The sequence below is a fragment of the Tachypleus tridentatus genome, chromosome 7 (assembly GCF_004210375.1).
Source record: "Tachypleus tridentatus isolate NWPU-2018 chromosome 7, ASM421037v1, whole genome shotgun sequence".
Taxonomy (NCBI): Eukaryota; Metazoa; Arthropoda; class Merostomata; order Xiphosura; family Limulidae; genus Tachypleus; species Tachypleus tridentatus.
In genome coordinates, this window is record NC_134831.1 from 144,186,436 (window position 1) to 144,209,868 (window position 23,433).

The 23,433-nt window shown below is 32.9% G+C and overlaps 1 protein-coding gene across 6 annotated transcripts in view; it reads right to left on the reverse strand.

Moving 5' to 3' along the window:
• LOC143256806 (katanin p80 WD40 repeat-containing subunit B1-like) overlaps positions 1 to 23,433 on the reverse strand; it is a 75,510-nt gene that overhangs the window by 21,282 nt on the left and 30,795 nt on the right. For all 6 annotated transcript variants that reach the window (XM_076514504.1, XM_076514499.1, XM_076514500.1 and 3 more), the window contains 5 exons: positions 5,687 to 5,804; positions 2,375 to 2,475; positions 1,992 to 2,033; positions 878 to 961; positions 268 to 383 (listed from right to left, as the gene is read on the reverse strand). In XM_076514504.1, coding sequence (XP_076370619.1) covers positions 268 to 383; positions 878 to 961; positions 1,992 to 2,033; positions 2,375 to 2,475; positions 5,687 to 5,804 — 461 coding nt within the window. The remainder of the gene's footprint in view (positions 1 to 267; positions 384 to 877; positions 962 to 1,991; positions 2,034 to 2,374; positions 2,476 to 5,686; positions 5,805 to 23,433) is intronic.

Genomic DNA, 23,433 nt, shown 5'->3' on the forward strand with positions numbered 1-23,433 from the left:
GTTGACTAACACTACTATACATGAAAAAAAAAAAAAATTAGTTTATTAATAACAAAAACATTTCTTTGAAACTTGGTATACATGAGAACTTAGTTTGAAAGAAATGTGTAATTAAGAGAGATATTCCTTGTTGTTTAGATTAACAAACAATTGCAATTTCAACCTTTACAACTATATTTATTTATTAGTAAGCAACTTTAACTTAGCATCAAAACTACACTATAGTAATGAATTAACTCACAAGGAAGTTTTTAAAATGTTACTCACCTATCTGTGCTTCCACTAGCTAAAAGGAACTCATTGGGATGGAACTCAACATCAGTGACAGGTCCTGTGTGGCCCCTGAATTCTGTTAACATTTTACCAGTAGGTAGGTCCCACAACTAAAACAGATTAGTCACAACCATTAGCATTTTTACAAATACAATCTGCTAGCCACATAAAAGCTTAAAAACTAGTACATCCTCAGTAAGAACAACAGTATAGAAATATCAATGTTTTATTTTATAATTCTTCTTAGATTGTAAGTAAACATCATACATACAGATTGCCCACAACTGAAAACACCACCACTATTAACAATTCTGTTGTTACCTTTAAATTATGTGATAAAAAACTTTCTTTGTTTAATGATAATGTATTTCTAATTCTTTATAACAAATTTAAGGAAAATAATTTTATTTCATTCAACACAACAGTTTCTACATTTATTTATTTATTTGTTTCAGTTTATATCAAATTTCAAACTCACCTTAAATATAATAACAGAAATATAATCTGCCAATCTTAATAATTTCATTGAATGACTGCTTTATACAAAAATTGATATTTTTTATTACTAATTTAAAGTCTTAAGTATAACACACAGACTGCTTACCTTAACTGTTCCATCATCTCCAGCAGATGCAATCCATCTTCCATCAGGACTAAACTTTAAGTTATTAACTGGCTTACTGTGTCCCTAGCAGAAAATAATTCAAATAACTTAGTGTATTTATTATTTAATAAAAATCCCTATTTTTTTTAGATTAGATCAGATTGTTATAAATCTGAAAATATACAGGTATCAATACCAGATGTTCAAAGATCAGAAGATAAAGTGAAAAAAGAAAAATAAGGATTGCTGAAAATCATTATTGTGGGAGTTAATAAGAGAACTAAGAACAAGGATATAAGATACTACCCTTTCAGTGTTTTCATATACAATTGAATGTGACAGTGCTAACCTCACCTGATCTCTATTGTACATTGTACTTTCTATCTAAAAATATTCTATCAAAAGGAATAGTAATTAGTGTTTTTTTTTTTATAAGTTACATAACAGATATAAAAGTATTGAGACAGATATTGAAAAAGTTAAAAATATAGATATATAAGAAATATATTTCTTTACACAAATAAAAATATAACTTGCAGTACAAACATACATACGTGTGTGTGTGTGTGTTTTAACACTGCCATTGCAAGCAGAACTAGCTGACATTATCAAAGTACCCATTTACACTACAAAAAAATTAAAGTTCTTCTGAGTGTAAAACATTATACTTCTGCCCTAATGCAACACAACATGATATTAATATACCTTGTTCTATAGTTACACACATACCATTTTAATGTTTTCATTATCTATTACTTTGTAAAACTTTGAATACTAAAATCTTTCAAATTAAATAAATTCCACAAAATGAGGTCAGAGTTCTAATCCAACAACATAAAATCAACAATTATAAGTTTCAAAGCACCACAATGGTAACTGTTATGAATTACAAATCACCCGCTAAGAAATAAACAGGAACTGTTTTAAGAATTAAACAAGATTAAAATACATTTCTTGAGAATACCCTAAAGAGATGGAGGAAAGGAGAGAGTGGGTAAGAGAAGCAGATGCAATATAAACAATAACAAAAGAACTTTTATAGCCAAGAAGTTAATGAGTCAAGTATTCAACAAAATGTATATTACACGTCATTCTAACAAATATTTGAACTTACCTTATATGTGTAAATACAACCTTTTCTCCTTATGTCCCATAGCTAAAAAAGAGAAAAAGGTGTACAGGAATGTATTTGGTTTCAGGTCATTGATTCAAGATACACTTGCATTAAGAAACAAATACAGAAATATTCAATAGTAAAAAAAGTAAAATACAAAAACTTTTCTGTTAGAAAAGTAAGTCTAACCTACACTTTCCTGTGTCATTTATATCATGACAATAAATCCAAGAAGTGATACAACAGAATTCTTATAATATTACAAAAGAAAATTATAAGTCAAACCACACATAGTCTCATCTGCATTCATGGTTAATTTTAACTTTAAATCATCAATTAAACATTAAAACAAAATAGGTCATATGAAAGACTTTAATATTTACCTTTATGTTGGTGTCTAAAGTGCCAAATGCAATAAAGTCACCATATGGATGGAAGTCCAAACATTTTACACTTGATTTGTGTCCAGTTAATGTTCTAAGAACTAAATACAGAATGTTCAAAAGTTTCATTCTTTATCTAGTAGGTAGTCTTAAAACTTTATTTCTACAACTATGATAATGTACAAAATGTAATTATCACACACACACACACGTGTTATGATTTCTTATCCTAATGTTTGAAAATGTAAAAATTTCAAGAGACAGAAATACTTAGATATTTGCATTCTTATGGAATCTGCAACAAAATGAGTTGAAAAACAAAGAAACATTATAATAGTGAAACACACCAGAGAAGAGCCTGAGGGAAAACAAGTGTTGAATGGTCATTATCACAAAAATAACCATATGAAAATCCAAAACATGAGAAAAGTAATTTTCTGTTAGCTGGAATAAAAAAACAATGGTGAAATTAGAGCAATGAATCAGAGCCACTTAATTGTAAAGAAAGCAAAGGCATTTGCAAGTTTTTACTACAGCATGCAACTCCAGAAACATCCTAAATATCATTGACAATCCACCAATGCAGACCAGCAGGCATTGATAAAGAAAGACATATGGATAAACAACATGGAGTTCCATCAGTAATGTTGCCTCTGATAAGCCACTTCTGAAGAGAATTTCTGAACAATAAAGGAAGGAGAAAGAGTAAAGGTCAAGCTGTGTTTAGGTGTATTCTACTGAACTTTCACTGTCTACTGAAGACCCCTGAAATGTGTGAGACCAGTGAGAAAAAGAGGGATTATTAAAAGCTAATGACTCCAAAAGTGATACAACTTGACAAACAAAAAGGTCAATAGGAGAGAGAAGCAAAAGAACAGAATGAATCAGTTCTTGAAATAACTGGGTGGTATTTGTACATGGTCAGAGAACCCTAAATAAAAACTTAGTAGGAAACATAAGATGTGGGAATCTCCAAATATCAAACCAAATGTGCTACCACATATAGCAGCACTTTTGGCTTACTGAACTTTTCGATACTTACATGAATATAAATAAAAATCACACTAAAAGAAATAAAAACCAAATATTTTAACTGACATTACACTCTAGAAAACTACTTTTTAACATCACATTTTTCTTGATATAATTTACTTATTAGTTGAACACCTGAACAAAACTTATGTCATAACTTACACATTACTGAAAATTATAACACAATTATGGTTTAATATCAACAGCACCCTCTTCTGGTTGAAGAGTTACAAAACAGTTACATAAGAGTAAAAAACAAATTGGTAGGGTTAATATTCAACAGAAATAAGTACCTATTAACATAGACATAGGGTTAAAAAATATCAAACTATTCATAAAAGAAAAGTATAAGAAACAAGAACACTTATTTATAATGGTGGGTTACTATCATAGGGTTGTACCATACCATGATAGTGTTAGTGTTTCTTTATTTAAAAACATGCTGAAATACCCAACAACTGATGGGGATTATTTATACCTAATTAAAACAATGTAAGTTTAACAGCAATAAATATATTTCAAAGTAATAACTTGAATATAAACTTTATCTTAAAATTTTAAAATAACAGCAAAGTTTCTTCATAAACAACATTTGTAGTTTGCTTTCTGTCTACAAATAAACAAAACTTTTAAGGTAATCCCACCCTTGAACACCCAACATCTCACTAAGCATGAGTAAAGCATGGTTGTTTGAGAAACAATCCAGACTTTCATACTTTGACCTTGAATACCTTCTATTGTCTAAAGCATTGACCTGCCAGGATTGTTTGATATTGACTCAACAGAGTGGTAGTAATAAACTAAGAGATTCTACAAAATAGAAATAGGGTTAAGGTCAATTTTCACTCCATTAGGACATTCTCCATAGTTCATAGTGTTTACCTACAAATTTTCATTGAGATTGGCCCAACAAAACTGAAGGAGTTAGGGTGCAAACAAACACACATTATCTTTATGTGTATATATAAACTTTCACATTATAATATTATATGTCTTTCCATATAAAACAATATTATTAATTATCATTGTAGGGCAACACAAAATATTAATAACTCCTGATGATTAATTTCAGTGTGAGATCTCCTCAAGTCCATTTATTATCAGTAATTGTAACAAACCATGTAGGAATAGATGGACATGACATGATGAAGCTCAATTTTATCCACACCATTTAACCTTAATAACTGAAAAAAAAAAAAACAATACATTTTAAGTGCCAAAAATGAAGGGAGATAAACTAATCAAATCTGAATGAACAGTCACATGAATAGTAATAAGGCACAATTGCTTCACACCTGCCTTACAATAATATCCAAAGGAACATGAAAATAAGTCATACAACTGTTCTTGGCTAGTCCTATCAAGCCAGACTTGTTAAAATTAATCTATGAAAAATTAATGGATCATATCAATGCACTTTGTGTGTTAACATTGTATTTTATTTGTCTACATAATGTTAACTTTTAAAACAAATATCTTATCCTAGTATTGTGCCAAATAAACTCATTTTTGCAACATGCTATAAGAACAAATAACCTTTAAATACTAATGTTTTTTTTTTTTTTTTATCAGTGCTGAAATGGGGGTCTTTAACATCCAATGTTGAATCATTGTATCTATTTAAATATTTAGGGAACATATTTACTATTTTGCATTACTTTGACAACATACAATTCTTTTGAGTCAAAAAGACACTAACCTAATAATTAAATTTCATTTTATATATTACTTATTTATGTATGCTCACTCATTGAAGAGGTACATTTTAATTGACTTGTCGAACTGATTATGAATATAGAGGAAACAGTTAATAATCAATAATTGTCATGACATTAGATTAATTAATTAATTAGGCTGTCATCTTCAACAATGGTTTCAGCTGGATGTTCTATCACCATGTTGTCTGTCTTGTTTCATAAATCATATTTTGAGATAAAAGTTAACCAAATAATACACAAAATTTAAAAGTGATGAATGGTTATTCCCATTAATAATACTATATGTTACTACTGCTTTGTTTTAGCTAGTATTTCTTTTATATTAGAAATTATATTAATAAATCAATAACTACTGATAAATTTCCATTTTTAAAGTTACTTTACTACTGTATCCTTTTTCTAGCACTTAATTGTAATCATGGTTCATCTTTGAATTCATTTTGGATTACAGGATTTTCATAGTGATGGATATACAACTAAAATGAATTTAAATTATATTTTTGGCTCATGCAAATTGAAAATATAATTCAGATATAATTAAAAGGTTGAAGAGCATATTTACTTTTTGCTGCTTCCAAATCCCAAACTTTCAGTGCTCCAGACACAGAGCCAGCACAAACAATATCTTCTGAATGATTAAACTTGACACATTCTACTGCTGTTATATGACCAGTAAGGCTCTGCACAAATGGGAAAAAAAGTACTTACAAAATGTCATTTACATCTTTGTTAATAAATACTCAGAAAAACATGCTTAAGTTTATTTATATACAAATTATAATAGTAAAAAATTTCTTGTTGGCCCAAGTCTTATCATTTCTGAGAAGTTTAATTTAATGGTATGTTCTTATAAGGTATTCTTTACTTGTAATATAAAGTAGTTGTTTGTTACAATGATATCTTTAAAGCATTGTTAGAGACTATGTTATTAAGCATCATTGTGCAGTTTAAGACATCCTGACATTTTTCATGCAGAGTTAATTGTAACAGTAATGTCCCTTTAAATGGATATGTACAGTGTTAAAGAAAATATTGTTAATTTGAAGTCAAAGACTTTTACATACACATATTTTGGATGGAGCATTTGTACTCATGGCATGAAGGTGTCCCTTTAATTGCAGTGTAGCTTTACTGATTATATTTGAAATGTCTTACAAGACATTCTTTTACTAGTAGCAAATTCTTGATATATGTTACAATAGTGTTCTTATAAGGTTTAACTTTCAAAAAGACTGATAAGCTCAAAACAATACTTCTTAATGGAACTCCTGCTTCTTTATTTGCAGTAAAATCTTACTACATGTCACAGTAATGGTTTCAAGAGCTGTCCCTTGACTCATTACATAGTTTTATGGGTCATCAACATAATTCAATACGTTCAATTGACAGTTCTTATGCAATGTAGAAATACAGATGGAAGTAGTGTTAAGAAATGAATTAAATATAAGAGAATCATCAGTAAAAGCTATAAAACAAAATAATTATAAATAATTAGGTTCTGATGTTTCAGAAGAATATTTCTGAAAACATTCTGTAAGTGACACAACTGTGAAAGTAGTACATGCATGTACATTTACATGTGTATATTAATGAAATTTCCAGCCTTTCTTGTCTTCTGAAGATGGCAGAGCATGATGAAAAACTTTCTCTTTTATCCCTTTTAACATTATACAATTAATTATTGTGTATTTTCAAAATGTTGGGATTGTTAACTTATTTTACTAAATGTGATAATTCTGCAATGTGTTTCTAGCTTTTTGTTTTGCATTCAAATATATTTAAGTAAATATGAATTATCATGATCTAAACTACTATCATTTGTTATTAAATGTGTTGTATGTGGTTGGGTGACTACAATTTCCATTAGAAGAGATTTCATAAGTGTATAAACTAGAATGGTGTGACAAAATTTATAGAGTACCTGTACTACAATTTCTTGGGCCCTAGTGCAAGACTATGTAGTATAACCCATCCTTAAAAAAAAACTGCAGAATGCCTCTGCATACCTAACTTCAAGAGTATCTTAAGAAAATAAATACATCAACAGGAACATATGAATCTGCTAACAAAATGTATTTATTAAATACATTATTTTATGATGATAGCAAACAAAACAAAATATCCAATCAAATATCATGAAGTTGTGACTGTCTTTTTTTTATCCTTATTATTTTGCACAAACTAATTCACTTGTATTTTAGAGATATTTTTGATGACTTTACCATCAGTGCAAACTATCTACTTAACAGAAGAACTAAAAATCAAGTTGCTGATGAGTATAGTGAATTACACATATCTTCCTTATGTTTTACTTATAAAGATCAGAATGCATTGTTTCAACAGTCCGGTACAGTTGCTGCCAACATCACTTTTGGCTTTTTGCTGAACACATTGTTTAATACCTACTTGAATTACATGAAGCAGAAGAACAATCACATGACCTTTAAAACTGACATCCTGTAAAAAGGTCTTACTTTACATTTTGCTTATGCACACAGACAAGTTGTTAACTCTAATTGATAACTTTGAGCTTTTGAATGATAGGCTGACTATTATTACTTTGTTATGGTTTATTTCTTTAATCCCAATTATGGTGCAGGCACCAAACACCAACAAAAATATATTTTACTTTTAATCATTTAAAGTGGGCTCTGGTAAATTCAGAGACAAAACAGAAATGGAATCAGGATTGGACACACCTGGAGTTACAACCTTTACAATGAACTTGCTAATGGCATTACTTGGGTGGTGATAATGTAGTTTGCAATGAAAAAGCTCTGAACACAAGATATTTCAAAGTCCAGTGGTTATGATTTTTTCATTTAACTTTTATTCTTAAAGTACATTTACTTATAATTTTCTGTTGTTTTTTTTGACAAGGGCTAAATATATTTCACATAAGAGCACTGAAAGGTTTATTGACTTAAATTTGTTAAGAGCTTTTATTTTTTCCTCCTGACAAATGACTTGTCCTTGTAAGACATTTTAATACTACTATTAAATAATAAGTTATAGGTGGGTATGAAGATGGCATTGCAAAGCCTGTAAATGATGGTTAACAATTTCCTAAAAATTAGGAAATGACTGGTATTTTAAACCATAATGTATTTAGATATAAAAATATCAGATGAAAATAATTTTTGTCAACATATATTTGTCTTAAACATTGCAAGAGTCACCTGTTCTAGCATTCCCTAATTTTCTACTGATAACCTAAAAGGAAAGCAATTAGCCAACATTACCCATCACCAAATCTTGGGCTACTCTCATCTGGCTGAATGACAGTAATTTGAGTTATGCTCTTATAAAGCAAAAATAACTCTTAAGGGAAATCTTTGTTTCTATTTATATTCAGTTACAGATACAAATAACAGATCTGCAGGTCAACAATCTGGCACAATAACCACTGGGTTATACTTGACCAATTTAATGAAATAGACAAAACAGATTAAAAGTATTTAAATTATTAAAAAATCAGAATGCACAATGAAACAAAGTTTTTCTCTGTTGTGGATTTATGGTGGTTTGGTGCAGGAAAAATATCAAATGAAACATTATTCTGAAGGTAGATAGATATCTACAGATAAGTATTATATTCATAAACTACAAACTATCAGACTGAATACATGTTCTACCTTAAATATACACCCAGTGAAGTATTCACTATATTTGTAAAACTGTACTTGCTATATATAGACCACCCTATATTACATTAAATGTAAACAAAATATGGCAAAGAAAAATCATTAATAGTTTGAAATTGTTTTCAAACATACAATAATATATTTCATTCAAGAAACATAACTGTTTTAAGTTCTACAGGATACATATGATTTCACAATTCTTTATGTCCACATGTTAGTTATAGAAATATACTATTTGTTCATATACATTACAAAATTTTATCCTTTTGCACAATCACATATTAGGGTTTATTTCTTGTTTTAAAACATCACAAAGATAAATTAAGATGCTACACAAGTTTTGACAAAATATAAATAGGTAAAAGGGAAAAGTCTTTATTAATTGAACCTAACACAGAACTACATAAAACTGGGTAAAACAAGTTTATAAACTTTTACATTTGATTTTATTCAGAAAATATGATCACAGTTCTGTCACATAAATATACTTTATATATATATAAAATCACTTGTAACACAACTAAACCAGAAATTTTTCTATACTAGCAAAAGCATCCCAATCTGACTCAAATGTTTATCTTAACTACCTACACTGTTTGATAATCAGGAAGTCGTTTGCTCTTCACCTGGTTAAGTATTAAAAATTAGCTGTTCTCATGTAAGTTTACTGAATGTAAAAAAGTTTGAAACATTCTCCACATTTGAATATAGTTTTGATACATAAAATATGCTTATAATCCACAGAAGTAAATAAGACACTTCATGAATGTGACAAGGCAAACATGTATTTACAAGTTGATTACATTAATCCCACGTACAGTAACTACAAGGTCGGTGGGCGAGAAATTATTCAACCACGCCGACGAACAACGTACAGCTAACTTAAATGTTCAAATACGTTTTAGAATGTGGGCTATCGACAGTTATGTATTAAGAGTTCATGTGCAGACGAAAATAAGTAATTTAAATTATAATTTGATTATAATCCTAACCTTTGGAATAACTGACATTTCACGATAGTACTACAGACCCATAGTCACTAAAGTACATTATAAAAATATTCATCTGACCAAACAAGACACACATACCAGGCTAATTTAAATACTCAATACGCATAAAAAGCACTTTTACCTGATAATTGCTAATACACTATATTCGAATATTTTGCACCGTATCAAAATTGTTTTCAAGAGAAAAAAAAATACTGTAACGTCTGTACAGTATCTTAGTATCTTTCATTCTGTTAGAGTTTAAATAAACTATTTTCATATACGTGCGTGGATCATTAGGCCTACAACAGTAAAAAATACAAAAAAATTAAAACAACTACACGAAGAGTTGAGTATGAAAGAGTTGAGTTGTTTCTTTGTGGTTTTATTTTTCCTTTTTATTAAAGCGACCTAACAAAAAGTAGGCTAACTGACAATTAGCACTATACCTTTCCATACAAACGAGCACGTAGTGAAAGTCCAATATAAGTGAGTGTTTTTCGGTACATTTCCTCTGGCATAAACATCTCGAGATATATGTATTAACATATACAGTGCTATATGTTCTATTACTCTTCGTTATGTTTTATAACATTCCCTATCAGTGAAGAATATGTGCCCCCACACTTTTCTTCTTGGTAGTGTTTGTTGTTAGGCGCAAATCTACACACTGAGCAGTCTATGTTGTGCCCACTACAGGTACTGAAACGTGGTTTGGTTTTTAACGCTGTAAACCTCCAGACTTAGCACCAAGCCACGAGGGACCTTCCTGGTAATAAATCACAGAAAAAGAACGCTGACTTAAACATCAATATTAGTTTTTCAGGAAGAAAATAGTGGTTTCCTGTGTGTACATACTTTCAAAGTCACATGAATGTGACTGTTGTATTAGTGTTCTTTCAAGGTACGTTTCTATCCTCTCGGAGTTACATTTTTATGTTTATATGCTCAATTTATTGTGAATCACAAAACTATGCAATGGGCTGTTTGTGCTGTGTCCATTACAGGTATCGTAACTCGAATATTTAGTATTGTAATTTATAATACTCAGACCTACTTCTGAGCCATTAAGAAGAGAGCATCACGCTAAAAGTCTTACTTGAAGTCTTCTGTATAGCTTCAGGTTTGTTTCATTAACGTACTGTTAAATTTTATTTTGGCAATTATTTTGTAATGTTTCAAACTTCATTCTTGTGATGATCATAGGTCAGAATTTCTTTAAAATAATTCAGAAGTTTGTGCTGTGTCCATCAATAAAAAAGGTAAAGAAAACTAGTATACAAGTATAAATATAAAAGTTAAATAAAATACAACTTGTTGCTGTTATAAGGTAACATACTGCAGAAATTACAATTTTAAATTTAAATCAAGGGCAGTTCAGGGCCTTTTTTTTCTTTTAACAGATTAGTGGATGGGCTAAATGAAAACAAGGACAAACTGTTCGTTTGTTTATAGTTAGGCATGTTGCTACACACCACAGGCTACATGTGCTCTGCCCTCCAAGAACATCGAGATTCTCTTCTTACTACTGTAAACTGGTAAACATGCCACTGTGCCAATGGGAAGCGGATATGAATTGAAGCAATATCATCCTAAAAATAACTATTATAAATGTTGATATAATGCCCTTCACACATCATAAGTAACACTTGTTACCTTCTGTTTGGTAAACCATGGTTGCTAAATTTATTATTTCAAGGTTACAAAAAAATGACATGTTTAAATAATTTTTGAATAAAGGAAAGGGGACAAGCTTGAGACAGGAAGCTTAACACCCAATATAGCATGTTTAAAACAATGTTCTGCACTGCATAAATAAATATTAAGAATTTTGTGTTTCGTTGCAAAGCCTGATATAATACAGTTGGTTGCTGCACTATATTCACCTTGGTGATGAAATCCTAATTTTCAGTGTTGTAAGACCATATAAGCAGAGTTGTAGAAGGAGAAACGTTCTCAAGAAGAGTTTGATGTAGATTGTTTTATTTATATAACGGTGACTAATAATAAAAAGAAATCTTACAGTACGGAGGTTATACGGTATCCATGGCGTACAAATGTTTTGTCTCAATCTTATGAGAAAACCATTTTTATAACACTATATGATCAAACATAAACGAAATTGTTATAATTTGTAAAATATCATGTTAAGACAGACTGTATGAGCACCTGAACGACTTGCGTACCAATGTCAAAAGGCTATATCAACAACTCCCTAAGTTTCAGACACAGCCGTCTCTAATTGATTTGTGGATCATAAAGGAAACAATCCAGCTGCAGTAGCTAAACTGGCTACTCTTAAATGAATGGGACGAGGAGCTTGACTGTCACTCTTATGACGTATCTACAGTTGAAAGTGCAAATATGTTTCGTAGCATTATGACTCAAACCAAAGTATAGTGGATCCTCAAACCCATACGCTATATAATAGGTCATGGTTAAAAATGACCTGAAGATATAATTTTTGTAAATAAGAAAAAACAAGATATAAAAACGAGAAAAAAAAAAAAGAAGACACACCAAGAAGTTTCCATTGAATATGCTATATTTTTTATTTACTAAATTTAGTTTAAGCTTATGGAAAAGTGATGATGAAGATAGCCATCCCAACTTTTAAAGAGAAAAGACAACTTGTTATCACGATCCACCGCCAGCTTTTGGGTTATTCTTTACCAATGAATAGTGTGATAAGTCCACATGGTTGAAAAAGTTAGAAGGTTCAGCGATGGGTTGCTATCCCGCGACTAGCATACTACGAGTCGATTGCTCTAACCATCAGGCCATGCTGGATCCCTATATTAAACAATACGAGCTTTCGGGTAGCATCACTTCAGTGAGAACATATACAGTGGAGCGCCGTTAAGCTGCAGTATTTGGGGGGTCAACCTGCTCAACCGCGGCTTAAACCTTTGTGACTGAAAAGCCGAAGTCGCCAACAGCTCCGCCGAGGAGCCTCATCAAGTTCATTAAGAAAAGCTCTTAATTTATTCTCATCTTTAATCCACCCACGCAATGTAGACTCAGGTATGCTTAACTCTCTACTAACTTTAGCGCGAGTTTCGCCGTTTCGTATTCTTTCTATGACATTCAGCTTTTGCTGAACGTCATACGATGCATGTTTACGTTTGGTACTCATGGGGTAGGAATTTGTCAATATGATATGCTCACTATTAATTCAGAAACTGAAGTGATTTCTATTGGGTTTGTGGGCAATATTTATACAATTCCATAAAAATATCGGATTATCGAATTAAAAATAATACTTTAATTATTGATCACTTTTTTCACGGATTTACCGCGGAATAACTAATGTATGGAGAGATGTGATTCGGTAACAATGGCGGCCTCCATAAAGCTGACATAGAGAGCAGATAAGGTAGATTAACGGTCGATTTCTATTGTAATATATTTTATTTATTTCCCAAATTAAAGCAAATCCTTTTAGAATATCCCCTTAAAGTTATAAAGCCAGGATTAAATTCGTAAACCGCGTTTTTACACGTTCTTAAATTAGCAGTCAGCCTCGATAATCCTCGCTCACAAGACTTGCTACAGCGGCTTAAGCGATTTCGAGGTTTACTGGTCCACGGCTTAATGGCGCTCCACTGTATTATGCCTTTGGATCTTGCAATAAACCAAGACGCTTTAACGATTAAGTTTAAACACTTTTAAGAAAACACTAAGGTAATATATATACACACACCCCATAAGGCCTACCACGATCTACTTCAACGTTAAAATACAGTTCATGTATAACATATCTGTAGCGCAGCTCGGTGCTTTTGATATTTCACGTCATACACACATACAAATAACAAAAAAATTATATTAAGAATTTGATTCAGATTACAGCAAGTAAGGATTACTAAGTTTGTGAAAGTGGTGAAAAACATAACATAAACGCAGACTTATTTCGAACCAAGACTTGCAGCTTATAACACCAGAACACGGCTAAATATGTGTTAACTTTTCAACGATTAAATCCTGCTGACTATAAGATCAATTCAACTTATAAGTAATTAATCTTCGTTCTCTGAAACCAAACATGCTGGGTGCTATCATCTGCAGTCAATTTTCTCTTTAAATTCAAATGAAATCGTCTGCCAAGAAGTGGGCCTGTTTTAGACCTTCAAACATCTGGGAGAAAAACCACCAAAGGCGTAAAATTTTATCAGGTGTTCCAGCTGTTTGAAGCTACAACTACAAATGAAAAACTTAATTTCTCGAAGATGTAACACCTCCGCTTTCCACACAAATCACGTCCATGAAAATAAAACTACAGTTATGACGTCACTTTTACCTAATAACTTCAATGACTTCGGCCTGCTGAACCTTACTGTCTTAAAGTAATATGTTATGAGAGAGAAATGAATAATTTAACTTTTCTCAACTTTCTCACCTACAGATACACATATATATATATGTGTTTTGCAAAACATAGTTTAGACTTGTTCCTTTGTTTTTCTTATCATCCAATATTTGTCTTTCTGTGAATAGTCCAACACAATATAACAGAACTGTCACTGTGTACGACATAAACAACGCTGAAAACTGATAGTCATCAAAATACAAAGTTGGCTCTAACTATGAATCACAAAAGTTAAATGCCAAACTAAAGTAAAACCAGCTACAAGGAATATAAATTTCCATAACGCTTGTTTGTGCGTGGTAACTTGGTAAGCCCTACGTAATGTTATAAATTAATTGCTTGTTTGTTTGTTGGTTGGTTTTTGAATTTCGCGCAATGTAAGAATAAAGGGAAGGCAGCTAGTCATCACCACCCACCGCCAACTCTTGGGCTACTCTTTTACCAACGAATAGTGGGATTGATCGTCATATTATAACGCCCCCACGGCTGAAAGGGCGAGCACGTTTGGTGTGACGTGGATTCAAACCCACGACCCTCAGATTATAAGTCGAGCGCCTTAACCACCTGACCATGCCGGGCAAGTTTTTATCATAAACATCGAAATAATCATATTTAGTCCCAACGAAGGTTATTTAATTGAGACAAACAATAACCAAGTTGCTTTGTAATTGAGCTTATTCGAATCTGCAAATAACTAGTTCTTGTCTGTGGGAGGGCTTATATCCCACAGAAAAAAAAAAGTGAAGTTTATGTTTCACATATATTGTATAGGTGTATTTATATACACAATGTGAAGTATATGTTATGTCAGTAGTATCACATATACAATATTGGTTGATTTTACAAATATGAGGCAAAGTAATGGTTCTCAATCTGCGTTACAAGTGCTCCTTATAGTACGCTGCAACCTGTCAAATATATTAAAAAGATATACGCTCCACGCCTTAAAAGTGGAGGTCAATCTCAGTGAGTCACTAAACAACTCGTGTTCCAGTACCGTTGACTCACTCTTTAATTATTAGTCAAGACATATCGGCTCATAAAACGGCACTGAGAGTTTTTTTTTTGTTTGTTTTTGAGATCTAATTATAATTTTGGGCTCAAGAGGCCAAACCCTTTCTATTGATGTATTTAACTATGCCCAAGGTCTCATAGATTAAGTTAAGCTCAGCCTACCTAAAAGAAGTCCGACTTGAGGGAAGGCTGGTGGAGTTTCTGATGAGTAATAAAATCGAATCGGGAATATTCGAGACCGCGTTTAGTATTACTGGAGCACAAAAATATAGCTAATAATTTAAAAAAGGGGAATTCACAGATTTAATTTACTCAAATTCTGTCTAAGAGAACTTTAAATGCCGCGGATATTGAAGATTCCCTCTTGTTTTAAGGAAACACCAAGCAGAAATAAAGGTCCTACTTGTTTCCAGCATACAGAATTTATTTAGTTAGTATAAAAGTATGTAAAACATACAGCAAAACAATGTAGCACATGGTAGCCTGATGAGTAAACATTTTGTGGTTTACTAGACTAATGAAAGCACTGAAAGAGTTAATGTAAACTTTACATTACCCCGGCTATTTTTAACTGGACAGACATCAAGGTCATCACTATTAAATTAATTGTATCGATAACTGAAATTACACTCAGTTAAATGTGTAATAATAACTAAAGTAAAACTTATAACTATGATTAACTGTAATAAAAATGGAAAATTCAGAACTATTAGAGAAAAAAGAACATAAATAAGAACACTGCGCCGCTGTCTCAAAGGTCTGACTGCTGGACACGCAACTTAAAAAGTTGGTACCATTTATTTACAATATACCCATGCTGTTAATTACACATCAATAACCATTGTATTCATGCAACACTTTATTGTATTATTACATGCATTGTTTAATTGTTTACCTTGTAAATTGTAATATCAGGACTCTTACATTAATGAGTACACAATGTGTTTAATGATAATTCGAAGTCAAACTTTTGTTTTAATCAACAGGTTTCAGAAAATGGTTTTCACATTTTTTAAAAATAATTTTAAAAGACGCTGTAGGAAGGTGTACAAGACAGTGCACTTTATTTCGTTTTCTCCTTTCACTGACAGTGCTGCATACTTTTCAAGACTAAATGTACTGCGTGGGCAAGTCTTATTCTTTGCACCTTCAGATTGCAAGGTTGTTCATTTACCACCTACTCAATACGGGCGTGTATTTTCAATTTTATGACGCACTTCCATAATGACAAATTTCATAATTTTGCCACCGTCATCGTAGAGCAACAGATCGTCTCAGCACGTTTGATCTCATATTCTAAATTGAGTATACGTAAAATAACTTTCTAAAGTACAAGTCTTTTTTTTTATTATTATTTTATGCTAACAAACCCTTGAAGTAACCTTAAGAAGCTGTTAAAGTTCTAAGGAAAAATGATTTTTTAAGGATTTTATTAAGTGGTCAAAATGTTTAACATTCTGACTATGTACACACGAACTTGAAAACGTAACTAACCATTACGACATAACAGCATTTGACTTTGCATATGTTCCAAGGAAGCCTACGTTTCAACTACAGTGAAAACTGTATTTGGATCGTTACCACAAAGGTCTTTAGAAATTACCAAATTTCATCCAGGTAGTTTGGATACACAACTCACAGATATGTATATACAAGACATGTTAAGTGGTACGTATAATCGAAACATTTTATTTTTCACATATCATTAAAAAAAAAAAAAAATACAATTTTAAATATCATGTCATTCATAACTATATACGTTATAACTATTACTTCAAAATGGTAATTTCAATAAGAATAAAAACATCGTATCAATCACGCCTTTACGTATAACGCATTTCTCCAACAGATGACATTTAATATTATAAATGTATTTTTCATACTACAGTTTGGCAAGTGGTTTAGATGTACTCAATAAACTACGAGCATTCTATGAAAGATAGAGCTGTAATTATCACGATATGCCTAATTTTTATTAATTTGATTCATGGTGGCAAACAGAGAAACTTGTTTCTCAAACTAAACCTCATTCATTGGTACAGCAAATGTGGATGCATTATAGATAGACAGAATAATACATTGTTTTTAATTCTATTACTGAAAGGTCGTATTGTTCACTGATGTGTGAAATTTGTAAGATTCTTTTCTTTTTGCTCTCTCTCTTTTTTAATGTTTTTGATATTCACTCAAAGCTAGACAAGGGGTATATGCACAAGTAGTCTGTAACTTGAAGTGATATACAAGAAGTAATGCAGCTAATCAACAATATCCATCGCGAACTATTGAGATATCCTCATCAAATAGCGCGATTCTGTTGAAACGTGACCCGAACTAAAACTTTAGAATCTACAATCATCCCCCATCCTAACCGCAAAGCCACACCTTGTCCTTCGTGTCGCGAAAAAGAGGTAACTTTTTGTTCCATCATTCTTTCAATTCTCTAAAACATGAAGAAGCAAGAAATGACATTATTTGAAAAAAAAAAGTTTTATGTTGTTTTTTCAACCATCGACAAAACTTGCACATGGATGAAAACTTGCCCGCACAATTCCTAAGATTTTGTGAAATTCACGTAAAACTCAATAAGGGCTCTGTCGTCGTGTGTATACACGGCTCATGAAAAGCTATTTATTATTAGTTTTCATTTGTTAGATAATGAGCAATTTCATCGATAGTTCTCGTTAACCGGATCCAAATTTATTTCCACAAGTTTCGAAATAAATGGAAAATTACTATACTTCAAAGCTGTATCATATGGATTTTTGGTATAATTCTCTGTGCTTATGACAATGAGTGCAAGTTAATGATCTGGACTTTGTTAGAAATAATAGAGTTTGGTGATATTAGAAGTTTAGTACTAAATTAAGGACGGTGTCGTCCAATAGGCAAAGCTGCTGCGTGTTGATATCATATATCTTGTATGTTTCTTCTACTTGAACACATCTGCTGTGTGTGTCCAACGGAACGGCGAGGCAAAACACTCAGTTTTCATCCTTAAGTGCACCTCTATTTTCAGAAGAATAAAAGTGAAAATTAAAACACTGATAACACAAAAGTAGTTAGAGTGAATTTAAGGAAATATGGTTAGTTTTACTTAACTTTGTTTCAGAATTTCACAGAAAACAACACAATGGTTGTCTACACTTAGCCATTTATAATTCTGAATTGATTAAAGAAAAGTCAGATGGTTAACAGCACTAACTGCCTACTTTTGAGACATTTTTGTCTGATCAAGTAATGATATTTAACCGTCACTCATGTACAGCGCTACGGCCCCAAAGCGCGAAGTGTGCTTTTGGGGCAACAAATCGAGAACCACGAATCCTTGAATTCAGACCCCACATCTTTTAACTCTATTGCTGATCAAAAACAACGCTTTCCCAGTACTGAATATCGGAAAAAAACCCCACAAAAAACATAAAAAATGTAAGAATAACTAACTGATGTCCCTAATCCACTAAACAAAAGTGTTAAAAACTATGAGCACCTCTGAGAGACATCTTACTGAATATGAGTGCCCATTAGCAATAGATATATCATTCAAGTTACTTCTAAAGGAACTTCGTGATATTCATACAGACTACATTACTGACCAATAATATCCTATCTATTTCAAATGTATACAGTTTGGTTTGGAGGAAGGTGGTACTTTGGATAGATCATGGAGCAGCCTAAAATTTGCTTTTAAGTAAAACAAAGTGTGTGTGTTTTTCTTATAGCAAAGCCACATCGGGCTATCTGCTGAGCCCACCGAGGGGAATCGAACCCCTAATTTTAGCGTTGTAAATCCGGAGACTTACCGCTGTACTAGCGGGGGGCAAACATAAATTGTTTGTTTGTTATTGAATTTCGCGCAAAACTACACGAGGGCCATCTGCGCTAGCCGTTCCTAATTCAGCAGTGTAAGACTAGAGAGAAGGCAGATAAGTAATCACCACCCACCGCCAGCTCTTGGGCTGGCTATTCTTTTACCAATGAATAATGGGATTGACCGTCACTTATAACGCCCTCACGGCTGAAAGGGCGAGCATGTTTGGTGCGACGGGGATTCGAACCCGCGACTCTGAAATTGTGAGTCGAACGCCTTAACCCACATGGCCAAGCCGGGCCAAAGTAAGATATACTGGCAAAACATTTGTACAATAACGTTAAAAAAATACCCAACTGCATCTAAAAATCATATGCCAATCAATATCATACAAAATGTCAGCAAGAGAGCAAGTGTACGAGAATAGGCCTCGAAAAGCTGCTGCTTCTGGTTTATCAGTGGTCCAAAGGGTTCACGGAAACCATACAAATGTTCCATACAATTCACACCATTAAGGAAACTTTCAAACACTAAGATATTCTTAACCTTCATTCCATTCTATGCGTTTGTTTGTTTTTAATTTCGCGCAAAGCTAAAGGAGAGCTATCTGCGCCATCTGTCCCTAATTTAGCAGTGTAAGACTAGAGGGAAGGCAGCTAGTCATCACCACCCACCGCCAACTTCAAGACGTTTAATATCCATCTAATTATCACATTGTTGATGTTCGTTGAATGCAGTCTATATCTAACGTCATTACGCTACACACTGAAAAGCTTTCTGGACATCAAGGAAAACTAAGTGTTTTGATTTTTACTGGATGATTAAAAAAACATTCTATGAGTCATGTTAAATGATCTATGGTTCTTTCGTTTTGACGAGAAAGGTCTTGCGTATTTGAAAGACGTTTGTTTTCACAAAATACAAAGTATTTTTCGCTACAGTTTTTCTAGTAGCTTACTTAGCCAGTTAAGCAAATTAACTGGTCTGAAGATGTCAGGATTATAGTTTTTGTGAAATGACGCTACTGTTGTTTCTATGTCACATATTGCGTCTAATATCGTCGAATCAGTGCAATACACATGCACATAAAAATTAGTTTACATCGAAAAAGATCGTCACCCTGTAGTTCATTTGGAAGTCTTTCAATGATGAAAAGAATCAAAATCTCGACTGAAAATGAATTAAACAATTTATACAGAAACTGAAGGATTAAACACGATACATTGCATTGGTAATCTGTCCTTAAAATATTTTTTAAACTATTCAAAATATTTCTCGTCATAGAAGCTATGAAAAGTTCGTGATACCTGCAAGTAGAAACTCTGGTCATGAGAGAATATCTCAGATAATTAAGGCCCAAAAAATTTATTTTGTTTTTCAATATCGCACAAAACTACGCTGCGCTAGCCATACCTGATTTTGCAGTGTAAGATTAGATGGAAGGCAGTTAGTCATTACAACCCACTGCTAATTGTTGGGCTGCTCTTTTGCCAACGAATAGTGGGATTGACCATCACATTGTAAAGCCCCCACGGCTGAAATGGCGAGCATGTTTGGTGTAACGAGAATTCGAACCCGCGACCCTCAGATTACGAGTCGAGTATCTAAACCACCTGGCCATGCCGGGCTACTCAGAAATGTAGTTTAACAGCTGCTGGAAGTGCCAGATGTTATTTGATTTGAACTGTTGCGATTCAGAGCAGACGCAACCCATACAGAACAGGTGAAAATAGTCACTTGGGTTGTAACACCTGATGAGATGGTTGCAAATGAAGATGGTGAAATCAGTGTCAACCAACATCTTGTCGGATTTTTGCCAGTACGATCACAGTTACTTTAACCAATCTTGGAAATTACAGGGCAAGGAGCATGATAACAATGTTGTTCCAGAATAAAAATAAGAAATTAGTAACATTAGTGATACATAATATTTAAATCTTATATAAATAAGGTTCATTGTGGTGAGTAAATGGCAATTTGAAACCATACATATAACATACAATACAGCTGTTGCTTCGAGAAAGTTTTTGTTTGAATTAAGCGCAAAGCTACACAATGGGATATCTGTGCTCTGCCCACCACCGTATCGAAACCCGGTTTTAGCTATGCGAGTTCGCAGACATACCGCTGTGCCACTAGAGGGCACTGAGAAAGTGACATTAAAAATAAATAAGTTACTAGCAGCAATGCCAACACAATTGTTGAATTCTGCATAAATTACTTTTACTGTGGTGAGTAAAAGATAACTAAGAAATCTTACACATAACATACAGCTACCTGCTGCATCGAGGTAGTGACATTCTTTGACTTCATTCGAAATAATGTGTACATGTCTCCTTTCTGTCACAATTCATTGTTGGGAGATATTGTTCCACCATGTCTCCCAGTTGACAATAAAGTTCCTGAATGTATACAATGGGAAAGTAAACCAACCCTGTTTATGTCCCTCTGTATCAGCTGGAAAAGATCTTGGACATTCTGATCTCTACTACAGAAGACAACAAAAACCAGTGAAACTAAGTGGCGTTCCGAAGAGAAAACAATCATTATCCCAATGTTCTTTAGCGGAAGTTTTTGTATGTTTATTAAATTTCGCGCAAAGCTACACGAGGACTATCTGCGCTATCCGTCCCTAACTTAGTAGTGCAAGACTAGAGAGAAGGCAGCTAACTCATCACCATCCACCGCCAATTCTTGGGCTTCTCTTTTACCAACGAATAGTGGGATTGACCATCACTTATAACGCATCCACGGCTGAAAGGGCGAGCATGTTTGGTGTGACGGGGATTCGAACTCGCGACCTTCGGATTGCGAGTCGAGTGTTTTATCCACCTGGCCATTTGAGTAATTAGCAGTTATACGTTTATATTGCGCAAGCCAAAGTAAAACTGGAAGGTAGGGTGGAAAGGCTGATTGAAAACTTGCCTAGATCAGCAAATTAGCTATCACTGGGACTACCAATAAGTTAATGATTGATATTACAAGAAATATAAGGACATACAAGTATGTATTGGACTGTAAACTGTACTGTGAATTTACCGTTAATATTAAACCAAAAAAATTAATATTTAATAATTCTATTTGTGTAATGAGTTAACATTATTTTTTTCAATATATGAATAAATAATACAAGGAAATATCCGGTGTAAAAACTAACGTACTTAATATCATGCTATTCTAGTGAACTCTTGATTACTCAAACCGCAAGTAAAAAGGGCACTAATATTTCAACTCCTTCTCTAGTATTAACACCAGCTAATATATACTTGTTTTTCTCTCGTACACAGAGGCAACATACTCTCAAGCGCACTTGTTAAAAGGAACGCCCTTCTTAATGGCAGGTTGCCAAGTTTTGGCTAACTTGTGGGTGATAGAAACTGACAAGTTTTATACGTACTCGATAAAAAATGCAAACAGGTAGCGCCTACACTACTTAGCCCACTCTCAATGCAAAGTCGATTTCCTTTGGTATCTTACAGCACTATCGTTATTCACTTTTAAAATAAAAAATCTCGAAAGGTGAAGAGTTTTTCGTACACTACCTTAAGCTCCCTTTACTTACACATACATGGCCAACACAAAAAACTCTGTACCAAGCAGAATAAAATTCTCTTCCACTATGATTGTTTCGCGTGTTAGGTATATAAGCGTCTATACAAGTACATGCCATTTGTTAAACTTGTACATATGTATGTGACACACATCAACATATGGACTCTGAGAATAACTGCTGTGGAGTCGCCCTGTACACCTTTAGACTTTAGTTAGTTTAGAACTAAGGCTGATTGATTAGAACATTCACTAACTGTGTGTACACAACTAAAAATAATATATAAAAAGCACGTATTGCATTGATCACGAAATAGCCTGCACATTAAGGATTTCTTACCCTTTTTGTTTGTTTGTTCGTTTTAGAATTTTGTACAAAGCTACACGAGGGCTATCTGCGCTAGTCGTCCCTAATTTAGCAGTGTGAGACTAGAGGGAAGGCGACTAGTAATCATCACCCACCGCCAACTCTTAGGCTATTCTTTTACCAACGAATAGTGGGATTGATTGTACATTATAATGCCCCCACAGCTGAAAGGGCGAGCATGTTTGATGCGACAGGGATTCGAACCCGCCACCCTCAGATTACGAGTCGAACGCCTTAACCCACTTGGCCATACCGGGCCTCCCCCTTTTAAAAGCACTACCAGAAGGGGTAAAAGGCAAGTATTTTTACAGCGGTAAAAAGTCATTAAAGTAAATTAGGTTTTATATCGATTAAGTATGTTAAGCTCAAGCGCTAGTTTTATTTAGTTTTGCATGTACGATATTTAACTTTGACGGAATTCGAAATCAAAACGAAATTCGTGATAGTGCTATTTAAATTTTAATGCCAACAAAATACAACGAAGTCGTTCTAATATTTCTGGCTTCAAACAGTGTATGTAATATATATGTTTCTATTTTAAAATTTAACAATGTTGATTAAGCTATCAT